The sequence below is a fragment of the Leptinotarsa decemlineata genome, unplaced genomic scaffold (genome assembly GCF_025532065.1).
Source record: "Leptinotarsa decemlineata unplaced genomic scaffold, Ldec_3_MD MMD2_tig00026282_RagTag_RagTag, whole genome shotgun sequence".
NCBI lineage: Eukaryota > Metazoa > Arthropoda > Insecta > Coleoptera > Chrysomelidae > Leptinotarsa > Leptinotarsa decemlineata.
The window spans coordinates 6,138,506-6,166,268 of NW_027412668.1; the positions used below are offsets into that span (position 1 = coordinate 6,138,506).

The window sequence follows — 27,763 nt, forward strand, 5'->3', positions numbered from 1 at the left end:
ATAAACTTTTTGTGGAGTTCAAAGTGCAGTGGAAAGGACTAACCTTTAATCAGTGTGAGATTTGGAAAAACTTGTGCTTCTTTCGGTTTTCGAAGTGGGAAAATCTTCAATTTCAATGTATAGCCCCAAAACATTCTTTAAAGGTACATTCACAGGTGAGTTTTATTGGAAAAGTAGAAAAAAGTTTCCAAACAAGTTTAAAAATCGAAATTTGACAAATGTCCTTTTTCATTATAGGTTAGAATTCGTTGTTTGATTGATCGTTATTATATAGTATGCTTTATATATTAATTTATATAAAGTGTGAACTTAGCTTTACATATGTACTGTTCCAAAAACCTATACGGTAAATTCTGATTTTACACATATAAAATTAATATGGCTTCAACCTACTGTTCTAGAACCAAAGTGTCAATCAATTGAAATAACGTCCTGACTCCGACAATTCTAGGTTTGTTCTTGTTCTACGTTTGTTCTGTTCCGAATCATCCAAAATCAGTGAGTCAGCTGTGGACTGAAAAGGTTTGCGCGACAACATGCTCAGTATTCAGTTGGGTGAGTCCGGGTAGAGAACCAGAACAGGCCTTCTACTATATTTATGATACATTTGACTTATGGTGAATTTATATACACTCGATTAACAAGTAGCAAGTAATAATTAGAAAGTGAAATTATCAATTATAAGTTGAACTTAATCACTTTCCAATGGACACGTTTATCCAGAAAAATTAACAATTATCGATTAACTAGTGACGAGTAGACGTTGGTCAACTTTCTTCATGGACATATGAATAACTATCCACTGACAATGACTTTCTAGTTTTAATTATACCAAAAATTTTTCTAGTATGCATCTAGAACGCAAATGATCGCTGATTGGATTGGCCCATTTCAGACGCACACAGTAAAACTGACGGATAACCTAACCTAATAATTTTCAAATTTCAAAACATAGTAAGCTGCGTTATGTTGATTTCATGTTTCCTAAATATTTTTTTTCTATTATCGCTGAAGTGGACATTGATGCTGGGTTAATAAATATATAACAGATACACAATAATCAGATTTCCTTTTTCTGGTAAAATCTAAAAGCTCAAGCGCTTGCGTACTATTTTATAGAGAATGCATGAATGTCATGGTTTTTGTTAGTTGTTCCTTGTTGATTGATAATTAAAACTTTTTAGTAGTCTAATATGTGCCTAGGTTTCTTAGTCATTTTTCTATATTCTATGCATTTTTTTTTTCAACAAAAACCGGTATTTATATCAAAACATCAAAAACTCATTTTTAATCCCTAACTTCTAACAGTTTTTCTCAAATGATCAATTTTTTGAAAAACAGTCCTTGAAGTCTGTTCAGAAACACAAAAAATTGATGAAGTAACTTGTCGTCGATTCCTGAAAATTTGACTGAAATAGTTCAAAGGTTTAACGTTTTATGTCATATCTATCATTAAAACGGTGAAATACATATCGAAATGGAGCAAAGAACCCCAAATTTCACACCTTCCGAAAAAGAATGCCTTTTCTGAATAGTGTCAGAATAAGCACATATTCTGGAGAACAAAGAAACGAACAGAATAAACGTTGAAGAAAAATTCTAGGATTGTGAGAAGATATTTGCTGAATTTAATTCTAGTGCCCCGGTAGTGTGCTACAGAGCCTCTGAGCAGTTGAGGAGATTGTATGAAAATAAAAAAAGACATTGGAAGGAAAGCAGCCGATTACAATCAAAAAACAATCGTTTTTGACAGGAGGAGACCCACCACCTGAAATCAAATTGAATCCAGCGGATGAAATGCTCATGGGAATCATTAATAGAAAAACTATCAATGGTTTGTTTTCCCAATTTGATTCAGATAGTATGGGATCAGTCGAGAAAAATCAAAGATCTAATGGAAGCACAATCAGTTACGAGTTCACTCCCAAACCCCTTTTTCAAGAACATAGAATCCTTACGGTTATTTCAATATTTATATTGGAAACCGTGTCAGTTATGCATAAAAATAGGGAGAACTATGAATCTACAGCTACAGCCACATACCACACAAGGCGGTCAAATGAACTGAGTCTACCAATCCCAAAAACATGTTTGGGTCAAAACTCGTTGATATATAATGGAATCAGGATATACAATAAACTTCCCAATGAAATCAAAGAGACTCCTTTCATCATATTCAAAACTATTAAGTGATAAAGCCTATTATGACCTACAAGAATATTTTGACGATGCCCTGTAATTTAGAATGTGATGAAACTGCGATTGTACTGTGTGTAAAACACATATTTTTATTCGTTGTCCTAGTTTTTAGCATGTAACCTTTGCATATGTATGTATATATAGTTTATATTTTATTTTAATCATTTATATTTTATAAACTTATACATCGCATCTTATACTTCATGTTTATATTGATATTTATTTATGACATTGTGTTTGTAACAAGAATTTTATTCTTAAACAATAAATATATTATCAATTAATCAAAGAGAGATATACACGGCAATTTATCTTTAAAAGATAATTCATTACGTTTTCAACAGGACGGGGCACTTCCTCATTATGTGGTTCCAGTTAGACAGAATAGGTCCTGATGAATGGCCTCCTAGGTCCCCAGACCTATCTCCTATTGATTTCTTCCTCTGAAGCCACCTAAAAATCTGTTGTTTTTAAGACTCGACCTGACAATAGAGCAAATAAAGGGAAAAAAATCCAAGAATGCCTAGCTATTTCCAGAGAAACATTTGCCAATGTACGTCAAGAGTTTGAAAATAGACTCTATTATTGTCTTGAAAAGAATGGAAATCATTTCTTTTATTAGTAATAAAAAATAAAATATTAATTTGAATAAATAGTGTTTTACTTAATAAACCAAAGCATTGAATATGTAGATTTTAGTTAATATAGACACGCCTGATAAAGTTATTGTATAGCAAAACACTTTTTGCAGGAATTTCGAACACATTGCTACAACACTTTTCAAATGAAGTTAACCCTATTGAAATTCAAAAGGCATTGGTTGTTTCCAAGTTGTCAAGATACGAATATGAGAGAAACAAGCATAAAAATCTTACAGATAAAGAGTTACAAATCCACCTTCGAAAAAGAGGAACCGACGTAGAAAAATTGATACATTTTTATGATTTACAAAAGAAATTTGAAGATAACGTAGCAAACACTTTAAGGGATATGGGTATAGATGTAGAAGTTGTGAACAGGTAAAGTAAGACTGGATGATATTCCAGATTTTAAAGCGTTTCAAATTCTAGACTCAACTGTAATGAAGACATGGTGAAGGAAGCAGACGTTGTATTACCAACAGGAGGGGATGGTACTTTTTTATTGGCAGCCAGCAGGGTTTTAGATAATAAGAAACCTGTTGTAGGATTTAATTCAGACCCAACTAGATCTGAAGGATATCTATGTCTTCCGAAGCGGTATTCTTCAGATATAAGAGGAGCCATTGAAAGGTTACAAAAGGTAAAATAATCACGTACCACTAACAGTTCATTTATAAATTCACTAACTTTTGACCGCGGCTTCGCGGTCATTAAGAAGTATTATTATTAATTAGGTATAGTTGTTGCAGCTTTACTTTTGTTTAGCGTGTGTGAAAAATTAGGGTCTACAAAACTTCTTTGTACACAATATTCTTAACTAATCTGTCATTAGGCGATAAAACTATCAAGCTATTGGGTGAACTTACTCGTGAGCAAGCAACATCCAAGCAAACAATATCCGCAAATTTGAGAGTTTGCCCCTGAGACTTGTTTATTGTCACGGCAAAGCAGACTTTTAGGGGAAACTGTAATCGTTTAAATTCAAACGGGATATCATTAGATATAAATGGGATTCGTGGTATAAATACAGTTTCCCCTTTTGCTCACCCAGTTAATATAGTGGCTTCCACTACTGTTACAAAGTTTTGGTGGTTTTAAATTTCGCAACAACATAATTGAAGTGCCCACACGCAGAATAAGCTTATGACAAGGCAAACCTGGCGGTTTCAATGAATTTAAAAATATTTAGTAGCGCCATATGTCTTAACCACAGTATCAATCGAAGTATAGACCTTTTCTTCGCCCTCAAACGACATGAGCAGGATATCGTTGATAGCTGCTGCTTGATCGTTCTTTGTAGTAAGTATGGCACACTCACATAACCATTCAATAGGCTTGTCATGTATATGAATAATGTCTGGATAAACTTTAGACAGCAATTCTTGAACCGTAGTAACAACTGCGCACAATTCTTCCTGGATGGTTATCATTCCATCAAACGATGGAAAATCACCATTACCGATTTTAAGAAAGAGATCTGAAAATCTACCATCAGACTAATCCCCGCCCAAATGTGCTCTCATATTTTTAGAAAGCTTAAGAATATTAACCTGGGGCCACAAATTAGATTTCTTAATGCACGACTTAACTTTGTCAGCTCTGGTTCCTTTTGGCACCACTGGTAGAGTCTGCCAAAAGTCTCCGGCCTGCAAAACTGTTACGCCATCCATTAATTTTGTATTAACCCTTATATCCTTTAAGGCTTCAGTACCACCTTTATGAACCATCGTTATTTCGTCTCTCACGATTATTTTTGTACTACTACTAACGCCATCTATTGTCAACATTTAGAACTAAAAACTATTTTGTTCGTCTTAATTTATTCGTTCCATTAGGTACTGATAGGTTCAAACTAATACATTTACATCCTCCATCATCCCTTATTTTATCCCCTTAGGGGTGGAATTTATCAAAATCCTTTCTTAGGGGATGCCTACGTCATAGTAGCTTTATGCATGCAAAGTTTCAGTCCGATCGGTTTAAAATTGACAAAGTTTCATACAAACTGTCATCCCGTATTTTATCCCCTTGGGGGTAGAATTGATCAAAATCCTGATTCAAATGGTGCTTACTATTAATTTACCCAAATTGACAAGGTTTTATACTTCAAGCCCTCAAGAATAACCAATTTTCTGACTAGTATCATGACTTACAATTATAATGTGGAGTTTTACAATGCTCACTGAAATTATATTCTGAACTTTAAGGGTTGCTTTGAATGGCTGATGAGGAGCCGCATCAGAACCACCTTAGTTGTGAGCGAAGAAGAGAACTTAGTTCCAAAATACTTACATGATACCGAAGGAGACTGTGATGCTTTGTTCAAAGTTAAAACTAGAAGTAATGGTGATGGTGGTAAAGTTTTACCAGTGTTGGCTCTTAATGAGGTAAATATATATGAATTTCATTAGTTCGGACTTCCATTGTCTAATCTAATATGTATATAAAAATGGATGTTTGTTGGTTGGTTGGTAAGTGATGAACTTCTACATCGCTCAACCGATCGTGATGAAACTTGACATGTATGAGTAATTTTTCATAGAGAAGGTTTCTAGGCTACCAATTTTTCTGTAATTTGCCACTAGATGGCGCTGTAGAACAATTTTTTGAGAGCACTGTTCTATAACGCTGCGCACGCCCAAGTTCGTTGATTCTGATTCTGTCAAAACATTGGAACAGCAGCGATACAGCAACATAGTACTATTGTAAATATAAAAAAAAGTTTTAAAAATGCATAGATAAAACACCACAATGTATAAAATGATAGTACAAAGAATACATTGTTAATTTATTGTTAAAAGGATTTGCTAAAATACTCTTCCAAACTGTAATAGGGTCTATCAAGTAGGTTCTTTACCGCCTTTTCTAAATGAATGTTGCTTAGATTTGCAGATCTCATTTCTAATGGTATATGATTGAACAACTTACCAACATTATACTATATGGAATCCTTGATTAAATTCGAAGTTGGGATGGGAAGTCTAAAGGTATAATCGCTATTACGAGTAGCATAAGGAGTAGAAGCAAAGTTGAACTTCGATTTATGTTTATAAATAAGGCAAACCGTCTCTAAGATGAAAAGTACGATGACTGTTATAATTTTATTGACAGTGAACAAATTCCTGCACGATTCTCTGGGTTTTACTTTACAGAGACTTCTTAGTGCCTTCTTCTGTAATATCAATATAAATCAATAATACCACCCCACTTTGACTATTGCAGTACATTACTTTATTTTGTGAGCAACGAAAATATAAACAGACTACAGAAGCTTCAAAACAGATCCATGAGGGCAATATTGAGTTGTAATGAACATACATCTGTGGAATACATGTTGGAAACACTGTCTCTTATGTCTGCTAAACAAAGGATAACACTGAATATGCTAATATTTATATTTAAAATTAAACACAATATTATTGCCAAATTATCTGAGTGATCAGTTAACCTACACAAGTAGTATTCATACACACTCTACTAGAAATAGAATAGGAAATTTTTATATCAACAGGTTGTGACTCGTTGTATAGTTCTGGTCTGATTGCATTTAATAATTGGCCAAGCCATATAAAAAGCTGTGATTCATTAAATTCATTCAAAAGAAAATGTAGTGAATATATTTCAAGTAATTGTCATCAATAATTCGTCTTGTTTTCTAGTTTCTTGTTTTTAAAATGTGACTTGTCTTTAATTTTATATATTTTTTTATTGCTTTGTATTTTATAAGTGACTGACTGTACTATGAAGAGCATTATTTGCTAATAAAGAGTAATAATACATAATATAATACAGAAGAGAGAAGGGATAAGTTGCATGTTCCCCAAAAAGATATTTCTGAAAGCCTGAAACCCAAACTGGTTTTTGCTTATAATACAGTGCAGTTTTAAGAATGCATCTAAATGTACTTTAATTTCTCAATAATTTTTGCTAAAGTCGGTATTAAGGAAATAGTACGCAAATTGGAGGGATTACCACCTTTATGTAGTGAAATGACAACGGAAGTCTTCAGGGAAGAAGGAAATGAGCCAGTTCTGAATGAGGTTCATAAACAATAACAGATGTTGGCGTTAGAAAGAACTTTTCTTTGTCTATTTATCATACCAATATTTGTATACCAACCAAGTTTTATTCCACTCATAAATTTCCATCAAACAATTAATTTATTTCAGGTTTTCGTCGGTGAATCACTATCAGCAAGAGTTTCCCATCTCCAAATGAGACTGAATGGTTCCACTGAAAACACAAATCTGAAGTGCTCCGGAGTATGTGTATCGACAGGAACTGGTTCAACCTCATGGCACCTGAGCATGAATAGATTACCTATTCAGAGTGTTGCCGAACTTTTGAAATTGCTTGATATTGAAGCTACAGAAGATAAAAACAGTCTCGCCGCAGTTTTGTCGGATATTTACAACAAAAATCTCATCTTTGCACCGGGTATGTTGAACCACTTGAATATTTGTAATGCACTGTTTGCAACCTTTGGTGTGGTAATGAATGTTACAGGAGTTTTTTCCCAACACCAAACCGTTATGTCAACACCTCGACACGTGTTTCGTTCACCAAGTGATCATCTTCAAGAGGAAGATCAAACTAAACTCATTTTAGTTATTTTAACACATCGATACGTGTTTCGATCACCAAGTGATCTTCCTCTTGAAGATAATCACTTGGTGATTAAATAACGGTTTGGTGTTGGGAAAAAACTCCAATAACATTCAAATCTAAAGAAATGAACTTCAATCGTTCAAGCCAGTCTCGATATACCTACACAGTAGGTTGAATGGACTGACGCCTATCAGAAAACAACTACTCCCCTGGCTAATACCACGAAGGGCGTTGGATTATATCCGGCAGGCGTCAGTGCAGGAATCTTCACAGAAAATTTCCTGTTCCTGCATATGCAATTGGCAATACAACTGAAAGAGACGACCTTCAATTTCGGAACGAGCACACATGCAGACCGGTTTCGGGCTCATTAGCCACTCGTCAGTACAAGATAGTGTCCATCATCGACCTAAAGTCAATGATATTCCACAATGGGGAATGTTCCTCAATTTGGGTTATTACAGCAAATGCAAGTTTGAATAAAATAAAGTTGAGTTTAATTCACGAGTTTTTCAAATTCGAAAAGTATTCAAATTGATGTTTCAAATGTTGGATTTTAATTTTTAAAGGGATTTGTTTCTAATTCACATATTGGCAACAGCGCCTAGAATGTTAGATCGGAGTTCAGGTTAGGTGCACAAAATGTCATATGTCACAGAATGTCTCGGAACATAAGTAAACAGAACAGCACGCCTCTGAAATATGTCATCTTTGTTTGTCTCATACAGGTAACATATTCATTGTCCTTTATTAGCTATAATCGATGTTGCCAAATGGTGAAATAGAAATGAATCCCTTTAAATGTTGAATGCATTATTTCATTCCTCTTTTTTAAGTATTTAAATAATTTTTTAAGAAAAAGGTTGAAATGATAAGTTTAAAATGTGTTGTTTTAGAGCTGTTTTATGAAAACTACTTGATTTTCGTCAGGAGGAACATTCCCTATTGAAAATCGGTATTCTTTCAGAGTATTTCATTCCTCTTTCGAAGTTGGAGCGAACATCACAAAATGTCACTCCATCTAGTGTCCTTTGAATAAGGAACAAAAATTTTCTTATGAGTCAGTGGGCTATGTAGGAGAGTAGTTGTTTTCTGATAGGCGTCAGTCCATTCAACCTACTGTGTAGGTATATTGAGACTGGCTTTAACGTTTAAAGTTCATTTCTTTAGATTGGTTTACTGCCAGTCTTCAAGCATAACCACTGACTAATAAGAAAGTTTTTCTTCCTTATTCAGAGGAATCGGGCAAATTAGGGATATGCAGTTGGTTAGTACCTCATCCACTACATGGAGTGACATTTTGTGATGTTCGCTCCAACTTCGGAACAAGAATGAAATACTATGAAAGAATTCCGATTTTAAATTATGGATTATCATTGACTTTAGGTCGATGATGGTCACTATTTTGCACTGACGAGTGGCTAATGAGCCCGAAACCGGTCTGCAAGTGTGCCCGTTCCAAAATTGAAGGTCGACTCTTTCAGTTGTATTGCCAATTGCATATGCAGGAAATTTTCTGTAAAGATTCCTGCACTGACGCATGTCGGATATAATCCAACACCCTTCGTGGTATTAGCCAGGGGAGTCGTTGTTTTCTGATAGGCGTGAGTCCATTCAACCTACTGTGTAGGTATATATATCGAGACTGGCTTGAATGTTTAAAGTTAATTTCTGTAGATTTGTTTATTGCCAGTCTTCAAGCATACCCACTGACTAATAAGAAAAAAAAACAATAACATTCACTTGAATATACTCATTTTCATCTTCTTATAATTTCAGATGATATAAATATGGGTTACACAATCCGAGACCTAATCTCGGCTGGAGTTTGGCCTCAGCCAAAAGGTATTAAATCTAGGGGATTCGCAAAGAAAATTGAAATAAAATCCAATTGTTTTGATGCCTGTTTGGTGGTTGATGGGGGTGTATCATTTTGTTTCAATGATGGCACTATAGCATTACTCGAAGTACTTCCTGAAGATGCACTAAGAACCGTAGTATTTAAGGATTGAAAAAAATATTCATAGGAAGGATACGTTATTTTCAAAAAGAGTGTAGTTTTTACTTGATTCATTCTAAACATTTTTTAAACACAGAAGGTTTCAGCTAAGCCTTTTCACCATTCATTTTAATTTCAAATTCGTGAAAAACAGTTTCTCTGATTTAAAGAGAATATATTTCGAATCACCTATTGTTGTTGAAATATTTCAGAACTATATATGAAAATTGTTATTTGAAATTTATACCTGCGTTATAAGTAGTTTATTTTTTTCTATTTTTTTAATGTACAAAAAAGACTGTTATGATTTAAGTGAAACTGCTTTTTGGTTTGTGATCTTTTATTAATTAAGGAAACGTATTAAATAAAATTATATATTGTGGTATGTAAGTTAAAAAAGCTTTATGTATCTAAAATTTTATATTGAATATATATTATATTGAAATATTTTAGATGTTTCAGTAATTGAAACCAGTAAATATGCTATGAAAGTACAAGAACATCTCGAGTAAATCTCTTTATGAAAAAAGTACATGCAAGATGTTAATTTCGCCACTAGATTCACCAAAAATCATTAGATTTACTCAAAAAATTACCAGATTAATAGATTTTTCCAAAAAGACACTAGATTTTACAAAAAGTCATCAGATTTTCAATAAATTGATGGATGTAGCTGTTACTACGTGGTAGGAAATCATCATGAATAATGAGAATTGAAACTTTGTTTTTTTTTTGTATGTTTAATGTATAAATTTGAAAATGTCCTTATACGACAAAACTGCAGTAACGTCAGTTACAAATTAAAGTGGTAATAAAAACATAGAAAGTTTCAATTCTCATTTTTCATCATTAGTTTTTCCCCTCAGACTCAATAGTCATTTTCCCACTTAAAAAACTCGGAGTCATTAAAATCTAATGACAAATGTGATGAGTTAGTGAAAAAATCAATAAGGTGGATTCATCATTGGGAAATGAAGATTTCAGTAATACTCTCGCAATATATAGGAATATCTATTGACTTTTGGCGGAAACCTCCAGACTTTTTAAAGGAATACTAGTGATTTGTATACATTGAAGTAACTATCATCAGTTCATAGAAAAAAAAAACAATTGTTTGTAGAAAAAACAAAAGTATGAACATTGAAATAAAAGTATGTAAATAGGAAAACAACATGATTTTTTATTCTGTTCCATGCAAATTTGAGTGAACTAGATATACTACTTGACTACTTCACTACTTAGTTCACTCATTTTTAAAAGATTCTTAAGATATTTGGGTATTTTGGAAACGGGTACACGTGGGAATAACGCAGATATGTCAAAAGGTACGAGAATATCACCATCTTGCAACCTTACATCTTTGATTTTCTGGATGAATTCTTGCGTGATGACTCCCAAACTGGTTCGTGGAACAGATAGGGTGTTAATCTGTTTTGCTAACCATTTGGGGATTTTATACGTGGGGGTACCTGTAGCTGATACAACTGGTCATTCCAACAACTCGGGTAATAAGGCTAATGAAAATTATAAACACATATATTAACAACGTTTTCTTGATACTTCTGAAAAAATTACAACACTAGTTTTCCTAAGCTGGTAGTGATATTTACATTCGGTAGAGTTTCAGTAATAATTCCTGTAGCGACGGTAATATTGTTTTCTCTCACTGTGAACTGCTGTCCTGACACCATAACCATCTTCCACAAGAGTGTCAAGTTAACTTCTCCGTGTTCCCCAGGTAATATCATATCCACATTTTCACCTAAAACCCGCGTCTAAGTAACTGGGAGAACAATTCAAGTTTTATATCAGAATAATTATTCACAAAAACAGACCTATACTGAAGCTTTACGTAGATATTATTGCATAAGTAATATTTGAATTTTCAATTTAAACAAAATCATCTCAAATGTAAAAAAAATAACAACAATATTAAATTATAGAAAAATTTGGCAAAATATTGGAATAACTTGTGTTATAAGAGAACACTTCCGTTCTGCTGATCACCCAAAGAAAATTCCCAAGTTATGTGTATATATATAATCAACGTTTTAGTTGTTTATAGGTTAATACTACAACTGAAGCTTTGCTTAGGTAGCTCAGCCTTCAAAATTGTTCACTTATCATTCAATGTTATTTCATTTTTAAAATATGTAATTACCTGAAAAAACTTATCTACTTACCCAAGAGATGAATAAGTTTATGAAAGGGAAATAAATTAATTGGTAGAACCAACTAAATAAAATGGCATAACATTGAAAAATGAATATATAAGTGTTTTTAGAAAGAGAACATTGAATTTTATTCCGATTTCTTCATATTCCTTCAATGTATCAAGTATAACCAGCTTCCTATGAAGCTTAAAAAATTTTCAAAAATTAAAGAATTCAAATATGCTATCGAAAAGCATATATTAGGAAATTCTAATATACTCAACATATTCTGAAAATATATTGAAATGATTTACCAATAACTCATTACTTAGTGCTGGCCTCCAGTTTACTTTTTTTCCGACTTTCACCCCTATTTTGATTTTAATTTATTGTCACTCTTGTTTAAACAGGCAAAGAAAATAAATGATTTGTTTGAATTATTTGTGGAGTGAAATAAATTTGATTTGAATTTGATTCGATTCCATTGCATAAATTTATTTTTCTAAATACATACTTTATTCTATTGAAAAAAAGGATAAAAAATATATATTTCTTCCTTCAACATACTAACTGAACTATGAAATAAATAGTTTCAATGTCGGTTTCAGTCCATTTTTCAAGAAGATCAAAGCTTTCTGAATTCCCCGTTAGATTGCAATGTTGAAAATAAATATGCTGTAACATTTTCTGTTGCTTCTTTATATTCATTCAATAAATTTATTCTGTAACATTTTCAAAGGATTCATTGAGGTTTTTATTATCAGTCCCCAAATCGAAATTAAGTATTTAAATTTAGAATGAACCAAAGAAATAAGTTTGAGGTACGATTAAAAAAGTTATAGGAGATACTCACTTTCTCAGTACCTGTTTATTATTTCATTTCAAATTTTCATCATGAAAAGTAAAACTCAAAGAAGCATTCCATTTTGAATCTCACTGATTTATTATGGCATATTCATTTTCACACATAATACCAAAATGCAAATTCTTACCTAAATCAATTCGGCACGCAACATTCCATGTTCGACTGAATAACTGCTGACAATATTTACCGGTAATTGGCTTCGACCTACCACCTTCGGCACGAGATAAAAAATAAATACTTGCTTTGAACCTATTGCTAATTTTCTCACTTCCTAAGGCACACAGAAGCATACCCCTATTAATGTCTTTCAATCGTATCCCCCTTAAGAGTGCACCAATATTCTCACCCGCTACAGCCTGAAGATGAACAAAAATTAAACTAGAAGTGGTTATTCAAATCTTCTCAAAACACTAACAACTTACTTGCGGCACACTTTTTTTGAACACTTGTATATCAGAGACAGTTGTTTTGAGTTGCAAATCAAACCCTAACAGCTCAGCTTCAGTGTTCTTTTTAATGGTGCCTTTATTGATAGTACCTACAACAACAGTTCCCCTGCCAGGCACCAAAAAAGCGTTATCAATAGGCAGCACGAAAGGAGACGTAGTGTCTCTTTCAGGATCCGGCAGGTAAGCATCTAAAGTATCAAGAAGCTTGATTATGGAGTTTTCTCCCAGCTTGGAGTCTTTCCCATTCAGAGCTTCCAAAGCTGATCCAAATATGACCGGTGAATTATCTCCATCGAATCCAAAATCCTCCAATAGCTCACGAATTTCCAGTTCAACCAAATCAAGCACCTGAGGGTTAGACACTGAGTAATGTTTCAACATAACATACTATTCACTTGTATATACTCACTTCCTGATCGACTAAATCAGCTTTATTGACATAAACAATTATTTTCGTTATACCAACTTGTTTGGCTAGGAGAAGGTGTTCCCTGGTTTGCGGCATTTGACCATCTGTTGCGGCCACGACTAGAATGGCACCGTCCATTTGAGAAACGCCAGAAATCATGTTCTTTATGAAATCAGCATGACCAGGACAATCAGTGTGAGCATAACTCCGTTTGCCAGTGCTGTAGCCAACATGAGCAGCATTTATAGTAATCCCTGAAAAAAATTCAATGCCTAGAAGGAAGAGTATAAGCCACGTAAGTTTATTCAGCTATTTTAATGTGCATTATAGTCAACCACGTAAACTGGGGTGGTCACAAAAACCTGAACAACCAGAATTTTGCTACTATTTAGAGTTCCATAACTTTTTATTTGGGAGACTGATTCCATCGGCTGGGACTTGTTCAAGGTCACGCTTACCCCAACTTGCAAACAGTCTGACACGCCACATCTGATCGAAAAATTGTTCCACCTATTTCAAAATAATTGGATCACGTTATATGAGCCTTACCGCTACATGGCAGTGGAGTCTAGTTTGGAAAAAACAGTGCCAAGTGAGATAATAAGGTGATAGACGTTTGAGCGTTAGTTTGAAAGTTTTTTTGACTCAATCTCAAGAAACTGCAATGGTTTATACAGAGAAGGTGCAAGAGAAATATTCATGCATATAACTATAAATGAAGCTATTTCAGAATTAGTCTAATCAAAAACAAACAAATATGATATTGTAAATTGTCACAGCAAATATAGAGGGGCCGGTAATACAGCTCCTGTCAAACCCAGTGCCCAGTGTAATCCAAAATAGCGCTCACCTGCAAAAATTTGGCTCAAAAATAAAATGTTTTAAACATTTAAATAAAATATCGTAAAAGGGAGTCTACTCGATAGGTATATCAAAAAATTAATCTCACTTGGGTAATGGTGCTTTTTCAAGGTAGAATAAAAAACATCCACCTATTAAGTGAGAAAAAGGGACCACGCCACTGCCAACGAATTCTATATAATAAAAAGAAATTCGTAATCGGACTCCTACTTTAAAAGTTATGAAACTTTGAATTGTAAAAAAAAATGGTTGTGTTGTTTTTTGACCCTCACTGTCTTTTTATATGAATCAATGAGTGTATTCACCACTGAATGCACAATACACATCACTGAATAAACTTACTTGCCTTATTACATCGATACTACCTCGCGCTTTCTCTTCAGGAGCCTTGTCGATTTCATCATAAGAAGTATATTTTGCCAGTCCTTTCTTTTGTAAGACCTTTGTTATAGCGGCTGTTAGAGTGGTTTTGCCATGATCTACATGTCCTATTGTTCCAACATTTACGTGCTTTTTCACGTCTGTGCAATATTTTCTTCTGAATAGCTCCTGATTAGGCCTCCAATTGAGTTTATAATAAAATTTTTGGCTAATGCATGACAACTGCCTTAGACATTGTGTTTCGGAATTCAATATAGTTGGGAGATTTCGATAAATATTCTGAGTGAATACAAAAACAAGGCTCATGTTTTAAAAGAGAAGAAAAAACTTTTTTAAATAAAATGCAACATAACCTATTCTTTTATGTGTTTGATATTTCATTCTGTTCTGTCTGCCATCTAACAAAATATGGTAGAAGCTGTTTGTAAAACAGAATACAGTCATTGTCTAATATGGATTTAGGCAATGATACAGTGAAGAAGGAGGTATATCTTATATGTGTTTATAATATTCAGATGGTGTTAATTATCCCATAACCAACTTCACGATGGCAAATTTTCCAATGGCTTGACCAAAAGGTGGATTCACTGGTGAAATCCTCACCTTTGTTACAAATATGGAGGACAGAGTTGCCAGGTTCATTACTTTTGAACTATATCTACTACTATCGGGTAAACTTCATTACAATTTTACATAGATTATAAAATGTTTTACTTTCAATGGGGAATGTTCCTCCTGACGAAAATCAAGTAGTTTTCATAAAAGAGCTCTGAAACAACGCATTTTAAACTTATCATTTCAACCTTCTTCTTTAAAAAATTATTTAAATAATTTAATGCATTCAACATTTAAAGGGATTCGTTTCTATTTCACCATTTGGCAACATCGGTTATAGCTAATAAAGGACAATGAATCTGTTACCTGTATGAGACAAACAAAGATGATATATTTCAGAGGCGTGCTTTTCTGTTTACTTATGTTCCGAATTCCGAGACATTCTGTGACATATGACATTTTGTGCACCTAACCTATCTTCCTCTATATAAATAAATAACAAAACAATTGTTGTTTATGTGGCCTGTGGAGATGGTATTGAACTATAATTTATATTTTGCCTTAATTGTTGATTTATAAAAATTATTTTTTTTTACAGTAGCTAGGTACATATAAATTATTTCAACTTGATATATTATATGCAAGGCGCTGTTGCCAATGTGTGAATTAGAATCCCTTTAAAAATTAAAACCCAACATTTGACATCAATTTGAATACTTTTCGAAGTGAATTTGAAAAACTCATGAATTGAACTCAACTTTATTTTGTTCAAACTTGCATTTGTTGTAATAACCCAAATTGAGGAACATTCCTCATTTCACACAGATACCATTTATTAAGAAAATGAATATTTTGAATTGAAATTTGAAACATTTACCCCTGCCAATGTCCCTGTGCAGTAGGATATGGCAAATGCCTGCCGGGACACCTACTTTTCTGGTTAAAACCACGACGAACATTGAATTATATCCGAGAGACATTTATTTGTACAAGTTTCCTTGCTGATTTTAATTTCTGTTGGATTCCATTCATATTTTCGATTGTTTTTGATTAATGACATTTCATAAGATAAATATTTGTAATAACTGAAAATTATTTATTACGTTTTATTACATATGATCAAAGAACTAGTGTGGTCTCAATCTCAGTCAGCAGTTGCTTGCATCAAAACTCTTGCAATATTTTATCATAAAATATCTATCTCTACCTTCTGTAGTGAAATTAGGATTTTTATTTATTCTAGTAATACGTCGCGCTCAATGCTCTCTAACTTTTACCATTCATAAGAATGATATAACTGCAATTTGATAATAAACGCAAAATATACAGTATCAACACGATTAGCAATAGGAACAAAGTTCCTATGACTCAAAAATATTACAGTTTTGATCATCGTCCTTGCTAATATTTTAAAAATAAACCAGGTTCTTCACTGTCGATGACTTCATTACTGAAGAACTATTTTTCTTTTTTGGGCGGGTATTGGAACTACTAATACATTGTAAATTTGAAAAAATATTTATTTTACATCACTTGAATTAAAAAATTATTTATTACCTAAGACATAAATATGTAGAAGCACAAGGAATAAGTTAAACCAGAAAAGCCTACACAATATTACTTCACCTGTTTATCAAGAGTTTCATTGGGTAACAAATGGTATGACAGCCACCAAGATAAGACAGGTTGAACCGCAGCCAAAAACAAAAGAAAGTAAAGCCTACGTTTATGCCCAGCAGTGGTCTGCGGTCCCCCATAGTAACTGGTGTCTTGAACCGCCTCTGTTAAAACCTGAACCTTGAGACTCCTAACCAAAAAGAAAGATAAAGCTAAATTTGTGTATAGTAGAGAAGAATAATAGCCAGTTCTTCCTCCCAAAATGCTTATTGAGATACTGGTGATGATGCCCACAAACTTATATCCTGCATAAGCTAGAAGATCTAGAGTTCGTAGGCTTGTTTCTACATTGATGATGTACAAGGTACATTTATAGACAACGAGTTCTACGATGCACCAGGCTAAAGCCGAAGAAGACAACATTCCTATTTGCTCTGGAGTGAAGCGCTCTTGCATTCCCAAAACGATACCAGATACCAAAAGGTAAGTTATGTATGCCATGGTGGGAATGTAGAGGTCGGGGACATTTATTTCAAATCTTGGTTGCACAGGACCATCTTGTTCATACTTCACGGACCAATCCTAAAAAGAGCAAATATTTCATTATTGTACCTCCACAATGATATTAGGATAACGGCATAGGTGAAATAATAATAATATTAATAACGTTTATTTTCCATAAGACATAAACATGTAAATAGTTAACAACATGTATAATAGTACCACGTTTTATATTTATTACCATTTTTTCTTCAGTAGTTTTTTCAAAATTGAGTAAAACCGATAGTGGTGAAATCACTAGCATTTGATATTAACTTGGCAACACCGTGAAACTTATTCATATTGCATAATTTAATTTTATTCCTTCAGTATTCTTGTTGTTCTGTGAGTATGACATTGCCAATTTGTATTTGAGGTCCATTAATAGTTAGAGTTGTTATGTCATATATTCGTTTCTGATTTTTTTGCTTCACAAAAATCGTATACATTATGGAACATGGTTTGAAGGGGGAACGTCTCCATAGTAGAGACGTCATTTTTTGAAACTTAGATTTTCCTTTGAAATGAACAAATCTTGGTGTTACTTCCTGATGACTGAACCATTTTATTGTGGAACTAAGGAATGATATTGATGTTATCATTTTTTCTATAGGAAAGTGTAAAATCTATTCTCCAATATCTCTGAGGCAGATGTTTTTGATATGTTCTTGGATAGCAAAAAATCATCAATATTTCCAGTTGCTTTGTGAACAATGTTTTGCTGTTTTTTGATAATATTGAGACTTATCAATTTGAAACAACCAAGAAAATAATTCAAATAAGCACTTTAAAACAAATACAGATATAAAGCAGGTGCATGAAAAGTTAACATCAAAATATACATACCAACGAACAGTTTAAAAAATATGCCTTATATTCTTGTCTGGAGTAAGAACACATCTCAATTAGACAATTTTTTACTTTTATCAGAAATTGTATTAATTAATGTGTTTCTCAATAGCTCCGGAAGATGTTGAAATGTTAAGAAAACATTAAGAAACTTTCAAATGAGTAAAAACAATGACAGAGAAAGTTTAATTCAATTTACTTAATAAAGATGTTGAATGCATTGTAAATAATAAGAACTCACCTTGTGTGTGAAGGGAAAAAATAGTAACAACAACTTAGACAAAACATAATGAGTATCAACAGCAAAATAATATTTCAGTTTCGTAACAGGAAGATATCTCTCTACTTCATTTTTCAACATAGTTTTTCCAGCACCTGCAAGCTATAAAAAATATTCTTGTTATAACCTATGACTAATTGAGTATATAAATGGATATCAGATTACATTCATTTGGCCAGTGCTTAATAAGTATCTACAAATGAACAGATTAATTCAGCTGCTCAGAAAACTTAGCACACTAGTATAATTTCTCAAAAAATTGTGATATTACCTGCTGTCCATATTGAAGAGCCATGTCCTGAACAACAGGTTGATTAAGAACTGATAAATTTGTTGCTCCAATTGGATTAATAGAAAATGGGGTCTGACTGAAATTTGGAGGTTGGCCCTGAGGGATCTTCGGGGTACTTGAAAAAGAGTCAAACTGAACATTGGCAAAACCTGTAAAGATAAGTCCTTGATATATCTCAACACTCAAACATTCAAAAGTGATTAAGGAAAACACACCTTGTTGAAAAGGGGTATTCTGATTCAAATTTGGATATAAGTTCTGTTGTTGCTGCAAATTTGAGGGGTCCAGATTTGGATAGATGTTTTGCTGAGGCTGAGGCCCTTGTCCTTGATCATAGGGATTGAATCCCATGGAGTTTACATCTGTAACTCTTTTGAGTTTTCTTGTAAGGGCTAAAAAGGAAGTGATTGGAGATTAGTAAGGTCGCTTATTAGGACTTCTATACTCACGTTGACGCCCCCCACTGTTAGCGTTATAATTCATTATGCCAGCCTACTTTAAAAATTCATAAGAAAAGTTTATATCTCAACATCTTTTCAACACAAAAAATAACCCATAAAAGTTATCAGACACGTCACTATGACATATGACAATCAAGGTTGCCATCATTATAGGGTTCTTTTTCTTGGAAGACTGGAAATAGATAATGTAAAGTAAGATTGGTATATACAGCTGGTTAACTCATTTCTTGATGATTCCACCTTAGTTGGCGAAACGTGCATTGGGAAAATTATGTAGGTATTTCTCAAGTATTTTTAGACTTATTTTCTTCAGATATAGGTTGGGTAAAACTATGGAATCATTTGAAAATTTTCAATAAATGATTTGTGTTCTCTGTTTCAGTAGCACATTTTTTTATTTGGGGTTCTCTCATGAATTTAAGAGTATCGTATTTCATATGCTTATTTGCTCAAAAATCTGATTGTGTCTGGACGCAAGTATCTAAAGAAGTTACGGAGTTACTGATAGACTGTCCTTGCGGTTACGTCAAATTACCGAATTACCGGTTATGGTGAATTGTCAGTTATTAGGTATATTCTGGCATAGTATTATCTTCATACTATAATTCTGGTTAAAATTTTTGCATCCAGGACTGTCAGGCGCAAGCGCCGTTTAGATCAATTCTGGTTTTTCTCGGACTAGGTAATTCTAATCTATAAGTTTATTGCTCTGGTTTCATATTTATGTTTATTAGAAAAGTAAAAATGAAAGAAATTGTATTCAGTCAGAATTATGCTCAATAGGATATTCCAAATCGAACATTAATTTTCCAGAAAGTTGTTTTAAACTTTCTTTCTTTTTTGAGTGTTTCGAAAAGATGCCAGAAGAAACGTTTTTTATTCTCCGTCACTTTCGTCTTCTCTTGAGTAATCTTGGAAGTTGATAGTTGACATGAAAATTATAACTTAATTTTTTTAGAGAATGGTTTATTGCCATTTTTGGAACCCCTTTTTTATTAAGATTTCGTATAAATATTTAAGGTCCAGTCTGTTATAGATTATCTTTGAAATAGCTAGTAAGCCTAATTTTTTCCATTTACTAACCCAATTGGCCTTCTCTGTGTTGACTTATGTTTATGCAAAGTGCAGATCATAGAAATTTGAATATCAATGTTTTGTGATGCAATGCAATGTCACAGAATCTATTTTCATTTTGTGGCGGCTCCACAGTAGTGCAGTTTGTATTTATATATTGGGTATTGGGTGGTTGAGTGGGAATAAGTTAAATTAATTAATTCATTATAATTTCTTATATACTTATATACATATACCATAAAACACCCCCGATATTCTATTTTCAAATCAACTCAATATGGTTGGGAATGTTCATCAGATTTTGGATTCAATATCATCCCTTTTGCAGGTGAAATTTCCAAAAGATACTTCAAAAGATCAGGTTAATTATTACTTCTTTCCATATTACATTGAAAAAAAATTCATTATTCTTCCACAGTCTAAACATGAAGTTATTAGCACAATTTTTGAACTTATGAAATCAACGGAGAATTTGGAATATATTCCAAAAAATAGAACAGAGACTGCAGAGATTCATCAGTGGATTGAATATGGAATTGTATATGGGGCACACTTGGAAACTCAACAAAATATTAGTTTTATTCTGACCGTAAGTAAACTGTCCTAAATTTCTGAGAACTTTCTTGACCCACCTCCCTTTAACACAAAGGTGTTATCAGAAACTTTAAAGAGTACTTTAGTTGTAGTTGATATAAAATTCCTTCGAGAAACTTCACCTCTCCACATTCTTCTTTTCATATTGGAAAATTAGAAATTTATCATTACTCATATTATTCAGGATGTCCAAAATATATATTTTCTAAAAATCAAGCGAGAGTACCCCGTATCCTGAGGAAACATTTTAATTTCCTGCAGGTACTCATCAGTCTCTAAAACATAGATTCAAGAAGAGTATAGTCCTTTTTCCATCAGACGAATTTCATCAATTAATTGTAAAAGCTGTCGCTGATTAGTTAAAGCTGAATCAGATGATGATTATTTTTGGTGAAAAAAGAACAGTGACGATTTGATAAGTGACAAGATTCTATTATTGTAAAAATAAAATATTTTCTTATATTCATTTTTTTTTAATTGACTCGGCCGTTACTACATTGTAATGATTTGATCTTCACAAACTTCATTTTTAAAAATTCCATGACATGTTTTGCTATCACAGTAGCTTTTTTGTACCATAACATACTAAAAACTAATTCATTTTCTAACTGTTAAACCATGGAGAACTGCCTACTCAGGTACATACACAATCATAATTACCTGGAGACGATTATATCAATTCTACCATAATAATAATATGTCTATGATGACTAGGACAACATATGTTGCTAAGAAAACAAGTTCAGTAACTGTGAATTGATAAACTTGAAAATTCAAACATTTTACTGAATGTCCAACTGGTTTTAAATAGATTACCATTATTGGTAATTATGTCCTTGTATGTACCTGAGTAGTTAGTTCTCATCGGTGATTACGTAGGGTATATAAAAGTTATAGAATGAATTCGTTTTTAGTATGTTATTCACTATGAAAAAGTTACTGTGATAGCTAAACATGTGAAATTTTGAAAATGAACTGAAGATGAAATCGTTAGGGTGTAGTTTGTGAAATTGTATTCATTCATCATCGATCATGTATATATTTTGAACCATATATCACACATTACAAAAAAAGTAACAAAATCTGCCGAAATACTTTTTGAAGTTCCAAATTCAATCTTTGTTTTCATTTATATAACCTTAATTTGTACCTGCTACAAGTAGGCAGATGACAGCTAACAGGAACAGTCCAATTACATCGATAAGTTAACCTGTGAACATATCCTTGCAATTGTTGATAATTTCATCCTGAACAATGTATTTTTATAGGGAGTTTTGAATGTACATCCATCAATTAATTAAAATTCAATGATGCGAGGATAGGTTTAGAAAATCATCTTTAATAAAGAAATCAATGCTCTCTGTATATAGAAAAGTTTTGTAAATCAGTAAATAAAGGTAATTACTAGGAAATAACTGGATTCCAAGATAAACTCTTCACCTTCGCCCAACTGTAGAAATGAACAATGCAGAAAATTTAATGAAATCTGTCACAAAGTATATTCAATTAGTTTTATTATCATAATCACTTTGTTTCCAGGAACTGAATAATATTCTTGCTACAAAGACATACCTTGCAGCACCAAGAATAACTGTAGCTGATGCATTTATATATCATGTTCTCCTGAAGACTATGGTAACTGTTTTTCATTTATGTATTCTTTTACCTTCTACAAAAAATGATTGAAATTTTTAGGGATCTCTTTCAAATCTTGAAAAGGAAAAATTCCTGAATGTTTGCAGATGGTTTGATACAGTACAAGATAGATTTTCAAGAAAAAAAACTGAATTGGTAGATTTTAGCTCAATTTATTTAGCTACCTTAGTACCAGCAAGGCATTAGGATCTTTCTATTGTATAAAAAAGACTAATAAAAATTTAAGATTGCTGTAAAATAATTTCATTTATATTTTTGCTACAATTAACTTTTCCAATTCAAAAGAAATTAATATTCTGAACCATAGTGAAGCGCACTTCTCTTCATTGTCTTTACGTGGGCAATTGTCAAAATAGTTGAAAAGTGTATAAGGCAAACTTTGAAAAATGTTATTTAAAGAGTTATCCAATCGAAGAGTTCTGGGAATAAAGCCGTTATATGAATAATTAAATCTGTTAAAAGAAACGTAAAACATTTGCACCTGTCTAGTTGAACGACTGGGGACATGTAAAGATATTTTGGAGAGAAGCTCGGGACTGATACCCAGTCTGTTGATAATTTTGAATAGAAGTATTAAATCTCTGTTTTCTGCGAGCCTCAAGAGAAGGTATGTTCAAAATGCATTCCAATACAGTATAATCATAGTATACTTGCATCAATATTCAATAATAACACTGCATGTGTATTACTACATGGAGTCATCTGGAGTCCCTACTACCATAAGTATAAACAACAATTAGAAAATGTGCAAAATAAATTTCTAAGGACCATGGCATACAAACTAGGGTTGGTTATAGGTGAATACAGTTCCAGTGAAGTGATGAGTATATTATCTCTGTCGAGTCTTGAGGATAGAAGAACAACTGCGACATTGGTTAATCTATTCAGAATTATATCTGGTCTCATTGATTGTCCGGAAATTCTATCTCTTATCAATTTCAACGTTCCACAGAGGTCCACTAGATAAAAAAAGCTATTTTTTACACCGTATCACTCAACCAACTATGGTTATCATTCTCCTTTATCCGAAATGTTGAGACTGGGAAATAACTACTGTGATAAAGTCAATTTTTTGTGTGATAATCAAAATACTTTTAAAAAACAAGTCTCTCGCTCATTAGTCATATAAATGTATTTTATTAGTTAATACTGTCTGTTTTTATTGTCTTTTGTTACACAATTTATTGTAAACAAATATTGGGGTTCACCCGTAAATAAATTAATATAACCAAGATCTTAACAGATGAGATTGCCTATTTTCTCTATTTTCATCCTTTCTTTGAAGTTGATGAACATCTTAGGTGTGGCATCTTCAATGCCTTCTCACCTTATATCGAAACGTTTATACCACTTAAAAACCCATGTATATAACGTACATTTATCCCTATATACTTTTTATAAAAGATAATTGACACATTGTTCAATTGAAATGCCTACCATTTTTCCGATGAGCGGCATATACAGTATACAGGTCCGACCAGAATAAACGCTGTAGCTCATCTGAGCAAGCTGGTGTCGTCCAACCGGCTGGAATGTTAGGACATGTTCCAAGATATTGTCAAGGAATTTATTTTTATTCTAACATTGCTTTGGAGTAGTAAACATGTTAGGAAAACTATATATTTTCTTAAAACACTGTGCTGATAAAATGGTATAGAATTTAGAAAATGGACAAGACGAAAAAATGACAATTCCAGTATTCACTCCCGATTTGTTTATTTTGATTATAACTTCATATTCTTAAAATATTCCAGATATCAAAAAATATACACGATAAACATGGCACATACAAATATTTTGACAGTCATCCTGCCTGGTAGGTATCAAACACATTCCACATATAATTTTGCATTGTTCTGCCAGAAGAACCCACTGAAAATTGTCTTTCACTTAAAAATGCATTTCAGGCTCTGCAATTATCCATAGTTTTATGTTGCAGTGGAAGCTGCAGATAGAAATAAAAACCTTTTTTTATTTAGCAGTTTGAACTTTGTTCAAACTGCTATACTACCCTGTATATTCTGTATTTAAGTTATCTCTTTGAAATTTTTCAAATATTTTTCCCCTGTATATTAATTGTAAATGGTAGTTTTGCATTTACAGGCATTATTTTTCAAATCATCGAAGCATATTGATTTTTTTTTTGTATGTATTAATATAAAATTAACAAATAAGTTTAATAATTTATATATACCAACAAAGGAAAGAATGAGCCAAATGATTTTTTGAATGAAAGGTTTTTAATAAATCAAATTATTTCAAAGAAAGATCTACATTTCATGTAATGCAATGCTCAGATTAGAATTTAAACTAGAAATTTTTGTTGTCGGTTTCTCTCTGAAGAATAAAATGAAACACCCACTACATGTTAAATAATGTTCTTTATTTGTCATTCATATATGATAAAATTATCCAAATAAAACAATCCTAGTACTTAGTGTGTAAAGTTCGCATCAATATAAGGCATATTTTGATTCAGGCACCATTTTAAGTCTTGTTACTAGGTAATATAACCCTACAAAAAATAATCAGGATAGGCACTTAGTTACGATTTAAATACAATGTTTTTTAAAAATTTACAACTTAAAATGAAAGAAACCATAAAGATTATTTTCTAAAAAGCTTATACAATATTATTGGCACATAAGATCTAATATATTTGGTTATAAACTGTAAAAGGTTGAAAGCGGAAACATATATAGCACCAATTGCAAGTAAGGACACTTACAGAAAAAACAATATACAATAGAAGTTTAACATTCGGAAAACTATATTCGAGCATTGAAAAAAAAAGTTTTCTCTTTCCGCTAGGTTCGCCTCTCTGAAGCTTAAAATCCTCCGAGGCTTCCTCCCTAAAATTATGCACTCCTCCAACTCACTCAAACCTAAAACTTCTTGTCGAAGACTCCTGTTTACTACTTTTGGTCATCGACACGGTTTTCTTCTCTATGATCTGCTGTGACACCGACTTTTTGAGCATTTTCTGCTCCAAAGTGTCTTCGCTTTTCAGTTGCGGTGCCTCATTGATGTACTCCACGTTACTGGAGAACGATGACTGATACTGGGTGTTGCTTCCGTTCCTGAATGTCTCGAAAGACTTCTTTTCCAAAGGGGACGTCACTGCAGGTTTGCTGGTGTAGTATTTCTCTATACTGGAGGAATAAGTGGGCTGTGGCGTCGAGTGATAGCTCTCATACTTGAACGTATTCGACTTATACCCATCCGGAGTCTTATATGTATTTGTGGCATATTCCGAACTAGAATACCCATCCGAGTAGTGCTTCGGAGACTGGAACGGAGAATCTGTTTTCAAAGGCTCGTACCCCCTCATGTGACTGGGGGAGCTTGTATAATTGTCTTTGGGGGAAAACCTCGGGGCATTTTGGGTGAACGCTGATCCGTAATCCTGTCCATAAGAGTTGGTACCGCCGTACGTTGCTGAATCTAGGCTATTGATATGGGCTTTGAGGACGTTTTTGTTGCGCTCTAGTGAATTCACTTTCTCGGGACTCTCTAATTGGGAGTACGTGTCTGCGTAGAACTTCTGTTGGGGACTGGGATGGGAGTGCGATGAGTCGTAGCCTTGGACATACCTAAAACGTTTCATGATGTTTATGAGTGTTTGATATTTGGGGATATACAGAAATGATGAATGGACTTGATTCGACAGTTTAAACATGCTGTATTTGTATAACATTTATAAATGTTTCAAAAAGAATTTTACGCCGTTTTCACAATTTCCAATTATAGCTAACAATTTGATGAATGGAACAGAGTAAAGAATGACATACCTTGAACATTTTTGGGAAAAAATATTTCATATCTACTTCAACCAATATCTATATATAGTATATTGCATAGTTAAGCACTGTAATATTTACTATTCCACTAGCCAACAAATAAAAAAAATACCACTAATATTATAATGGCTATACATGAGAGTTTAAAGCATCCTGACTGCGACTTCCAACATCAAAAATTTTCCATCACGTAAAGATTTTGAGTTATAGTTATTTTTATTTTATACAAAAATTTTCACATATTATAGGGAAATATAAGATCAAAATAAGAAAAAAACAATATATTTTGAAGATAACAGACTTTATTTACAATACACATGAAAAAACATTCAAAGGAAGCCTTTTGTGCATAAACTTTTTGCAAATGTTGACTTTCGTTTATATGTTTCATCGTTTTGTCAGTATGTCTTGGTGGAACCTTTTTCCTTGTTCGTCACTGACAGCACCCAAATTTTCTGGGAAAAAATTCAAATGGGAGTGCAAGAAATGTATTAAGTGTTCCCTTAAAACTCCGAAACAATTCTTTTGAAAGAAGTCCACGCAGCTAATTCAACATTACTTAATATTTTGATCACTTAGTAGTTTTCTAATTTGTGGTCCAACAAATATACCTTCCTTGAGCTTTGCATCACTTAATTTTGGAAAAACGCGTTTAAGATATTTAAACGCATCACCTTCTTTGTCTAACGCTTTTACAAAATTTTTCATTAACCCCAGTTTAATGTGTAATGGAGGTAACAGAACGTTTTTGGGATTAACAAGAGGTATATTCTTCACGTTAGCTTGACCTGGAATATATTTATCTCTCGGAGGCCATTCTTTTACTTGATAATGGCTCGGTGTTGCCTTACTGTTCCAAAGGCAAAGAAAACAGCAAAACTTCATAAATCCACCCTGAAGACCTAGTAATAGTTTTGTGACTTTTAGGTCACCATACGCTTATACGTATTGTAACCTATTGCATTTAGAATACGTGACACACTTTCGTGTGTTTCCTTCATGGCAACTGCATGTGCAAGAGGAATAGAGGGTCTTTTGTTACCATTATGGAGCAGAACGGCTTTTAAACTTGTTTTAGACGAATCTATAAATAAACGCCATTCGTCTGGGTTATATGCAAATCCTAATTTTTCCATCACACCATTTAGATTAACACAAACATACATTTTATCCTGCATAATAAAAAACGAGGATAGCTCATGGTTACGGTTCCTAAATGTTGTAACTTTAGTTTAAGGGGCTAGTAAATTCCATTGTTGTAATCTAGACCCTAATAGTTCAGCATTGTCTTTGGACAAGTGGAGGTCCCGAACTAGGTCACTTAATTCAGGTTGTTCGATTAAATGAGGTGTTCTTCCTTCCAATTTGCCGGGGGTGTTGGAACTAGTAAACCTTCTCCATGAAGAACCGACCTTCTTGCAGAAGGAATATCCGGATATACAATTTTGTGTTTGCTCTTTCTTGAAAAACCAGACACGTT

The 27,763-nt window shown here is 33.0% G+C and overlaps 5 protein-coding genes across 13 annotated transcripts in view; 2 read left to right on the top strand and 3 right to left on the bottom strand.

Annotated features, from left to right (window-relative positions):
* The first annotated feature begins 3 nt into the window (after window positions 1-3).
* On the top strand, window positions 4-9,894 carry Nadk2 (NAD kinase 2, mitochondrial). 4 transcript variants are annotated; one of them, XM_074179708.1, is made up of 6 exons: window positions 4-143; window positions 2,951-3,218; window positions 3,270-3,480; window positions 5,048-5,227; window positions 7,010-7,277; window positions 9,228-9,894. In XM_074179708.1, exons 1-6 carry the CDS (start codon window positions 116-118, stop codon window positions 9,458-9,460), a joined length of 1,188 nt encoding a protein of 395 aa, XP_074035809.1. In that variant the 5' UTR covers window positions 4-115; the 3' UTR covers window positions 9,461-9,894. The 4 variants fall into 4 exon arrangements, with proteins under 4 accessions (XP_074035809.1, XP_074035808.1, XP_074035811.1 ...); XM_074179707.1 differs by having other exon boundaries at window positions 16-155; XM_074179709.1 differs by lacking the exon at window positions 4-143 and adding an exon at window positions 418-555.
* A 1,075-nt stretch (window positions 9,895-10,969) lies between these two features.
* Window positions 10,970-15,181, bottom strand: LOC111507003 (elongation factor Tu). The gene is made up of 5 exons (XM_023162217.2): window positions 14,550-15,181; window positions 13,324-13,577; window positions 12,888-13,262; window positions 12,593-12,821; window positions 10,970-11,209 (listed from the first exon to the last, which is right to left on the bottom strand). The coding sequence occupies exons 1-5, from the start codon at window positions 14,869-14,871 to the stop codon at window positions 11,019-11,021; spliced, it is 1,371 nt and encodes a 456-aa protein (XP_023017985.2). The 5' UTR covers window positions 14,872-15,181; the 3' UTR covers window positions 10,970-11,018.
* Window positions 15,182-16,619: 1,438 nt separating this feature from the next.
* Window positions 16,620-19,304, bottom strand: Yif1 (Yip1d-interacting factor 1). Its single transcript, XM_023162216.2, has 5 exons — window positions 19,148-19,304; window positions 18,914-19,090; window positions 18,678-18,847; window positions 18,368-18,508; window positions 16,620-17,319 (listed from the first exon to the last, which is right to left on the bottom strand). The coding sequence occupies exons 1-5, from the start codon at window positions 19,179-19,181 to the stop codon at window positions 16,738-16,740; spliced, it is 1,104 nt and encodes a 367-aa protein (XP_023017984.1). The 5' UTR covers window positions 19,182-19,304; the 3' UTR covers window positions 16,620-16,737.
* A 1,042-nt stretch (window positions 19,305-20,346) lies between these two features.
* On the top strand, window positions 20,347-22,724 carry AIMP3 (aaRS-interacting multifunctional protein 3). Of its 2 annotated transcripts, none has more exons than XM_074179711.1 (4): window positions 20,347-20,561; window positions 20,652-20,822; window positions 22,367-22,462; window positions 22,523-22,724. In XM_074179711.1, the coding sequence occupies exons 1-4, from the start codon at window positions 20,511-20,513 to the stop codon at window positions 22,667-22,669; spliced, it is 465 nt and encodes a 154-aa protein (XP_074035812.1). In that variant the 5' UTR covers window positions 20,347-20,510; the 3' UTR covers window positions 22,670-22,724. The 2 variants fall into 2 exon arrangements, with proteins under 2 accessions (XP_074035812.1, XP_023017982.2); XM_023162214.2 differs by having other exon boundaries at window positions 20,350-20,594.
* A 2,121-nt stretch (window positions 22,725-24,845) lies between these two features.
* Window positions 24,846-27,763, bottom strand: part of rhea (Talin_middle and talin-RS domain-containing protein rhea) — a 113,640-nt gene continuing 110,722 nt past the window's right edge. For 4 of the 5 annotated variants that reach the window (XM_074179712.1, XM_074179713.1, XM_074179714.1 and 1 more), the window contains one exon: window positions 24,846-26,076. In XM_074179712.1, coding sequence (XP_074035813.1) covers window positions 25,359-26,076 — 718 coding nt within the window. In that variant the 3' untranslated portion in view covers window positions 24,846-25,358. The remainder of the gene's footprint in view (window positions 26,077-27,763) is intronic. The other variant, XM_074179716.1, reaches the window with a different exon arrangement.

Bases quoted from the DNA above. Each gene is read 5' to 3' on its own strand.
- Nadk2 (XM_074179707.1), top strand. From the start codon at position 116: ATGTATAGCCCCAAAACATTCTTTAAAGGTACATTCACAG. The intron at 156-2,950 runs GTGAGTTTTATT...CACTTTTTGCAG, and splicing joins CTTTAAAGGTACATTCACAG to GAATTTCGAACACATTGCTA. The intron at 7,278-9,227 runs GTATGTTGAACC...TTATAATTTCAG, and splicing joins AAATCTCATCTTTGCACCGG to ATGATATAAATATGGGTTAC.
- Yif1 (XM_023162216.2), bottom strand. From the start codon at position 19,181: ATGAATTATAACGCTAACAGTGGGGGGCGTCAAC. The intron at 18,848-18,913 runs GTGTGTTTTCCT...TTATCTTTACAG, and splicing joins GAATACCCCTTTTCAACAAG to GTTTTGCCAATGTTCAGTTT. The intron at 18,509-18,677 runs GTAATATCACAA...TATTTTTTATAG, and splicing joins CTCTTCAATATGGACAGCAG to CTTGCAGGTGCTGGAAAAAC.
- AIMP3 (XM_023162214.2), top strand. From the start codon at position 20,511: ATGGTTGGGAATGTTCATCAGATTTTGGATTCAATATCATCCCTTTTG. The intron at 20,595-20,651 runs GTTAATTATTAC...ATTCTTCCACAG, and splicing joins AAGATACTTCAAAAGATCAG to TCTAAACATGAAGTTATTAG. The intron at 20,823-22,366 runs GTAAGTAAACTG...CTTTGTTTCCAG, and splicing joins ATATTAGTTTTATTCTGACC to GAACTGAATAATATTCTTGC.
- LOC111507003 (XM_023162217.2), bottom strand. From the start codon at position 14,871: ATGAGCCTTGTTTTTGTATTCACTCAGAATATTTATCGAAATCTCCCA. The intron at 13,578-14,549 runs GTAGTATCGATG...AATTTTTTTCAG, and splicing joins TCCTGAAGAGAAAGCGCGAG to GGATTACTATAAATGCTGCT. The intron at 11,210-12,592 runs GTAAGAATTTGC...CGCGGGTTTTAG, and splicing joins TGCGTGCCGAATTGATTTAG to GTGAAAATGTGGATATGATA.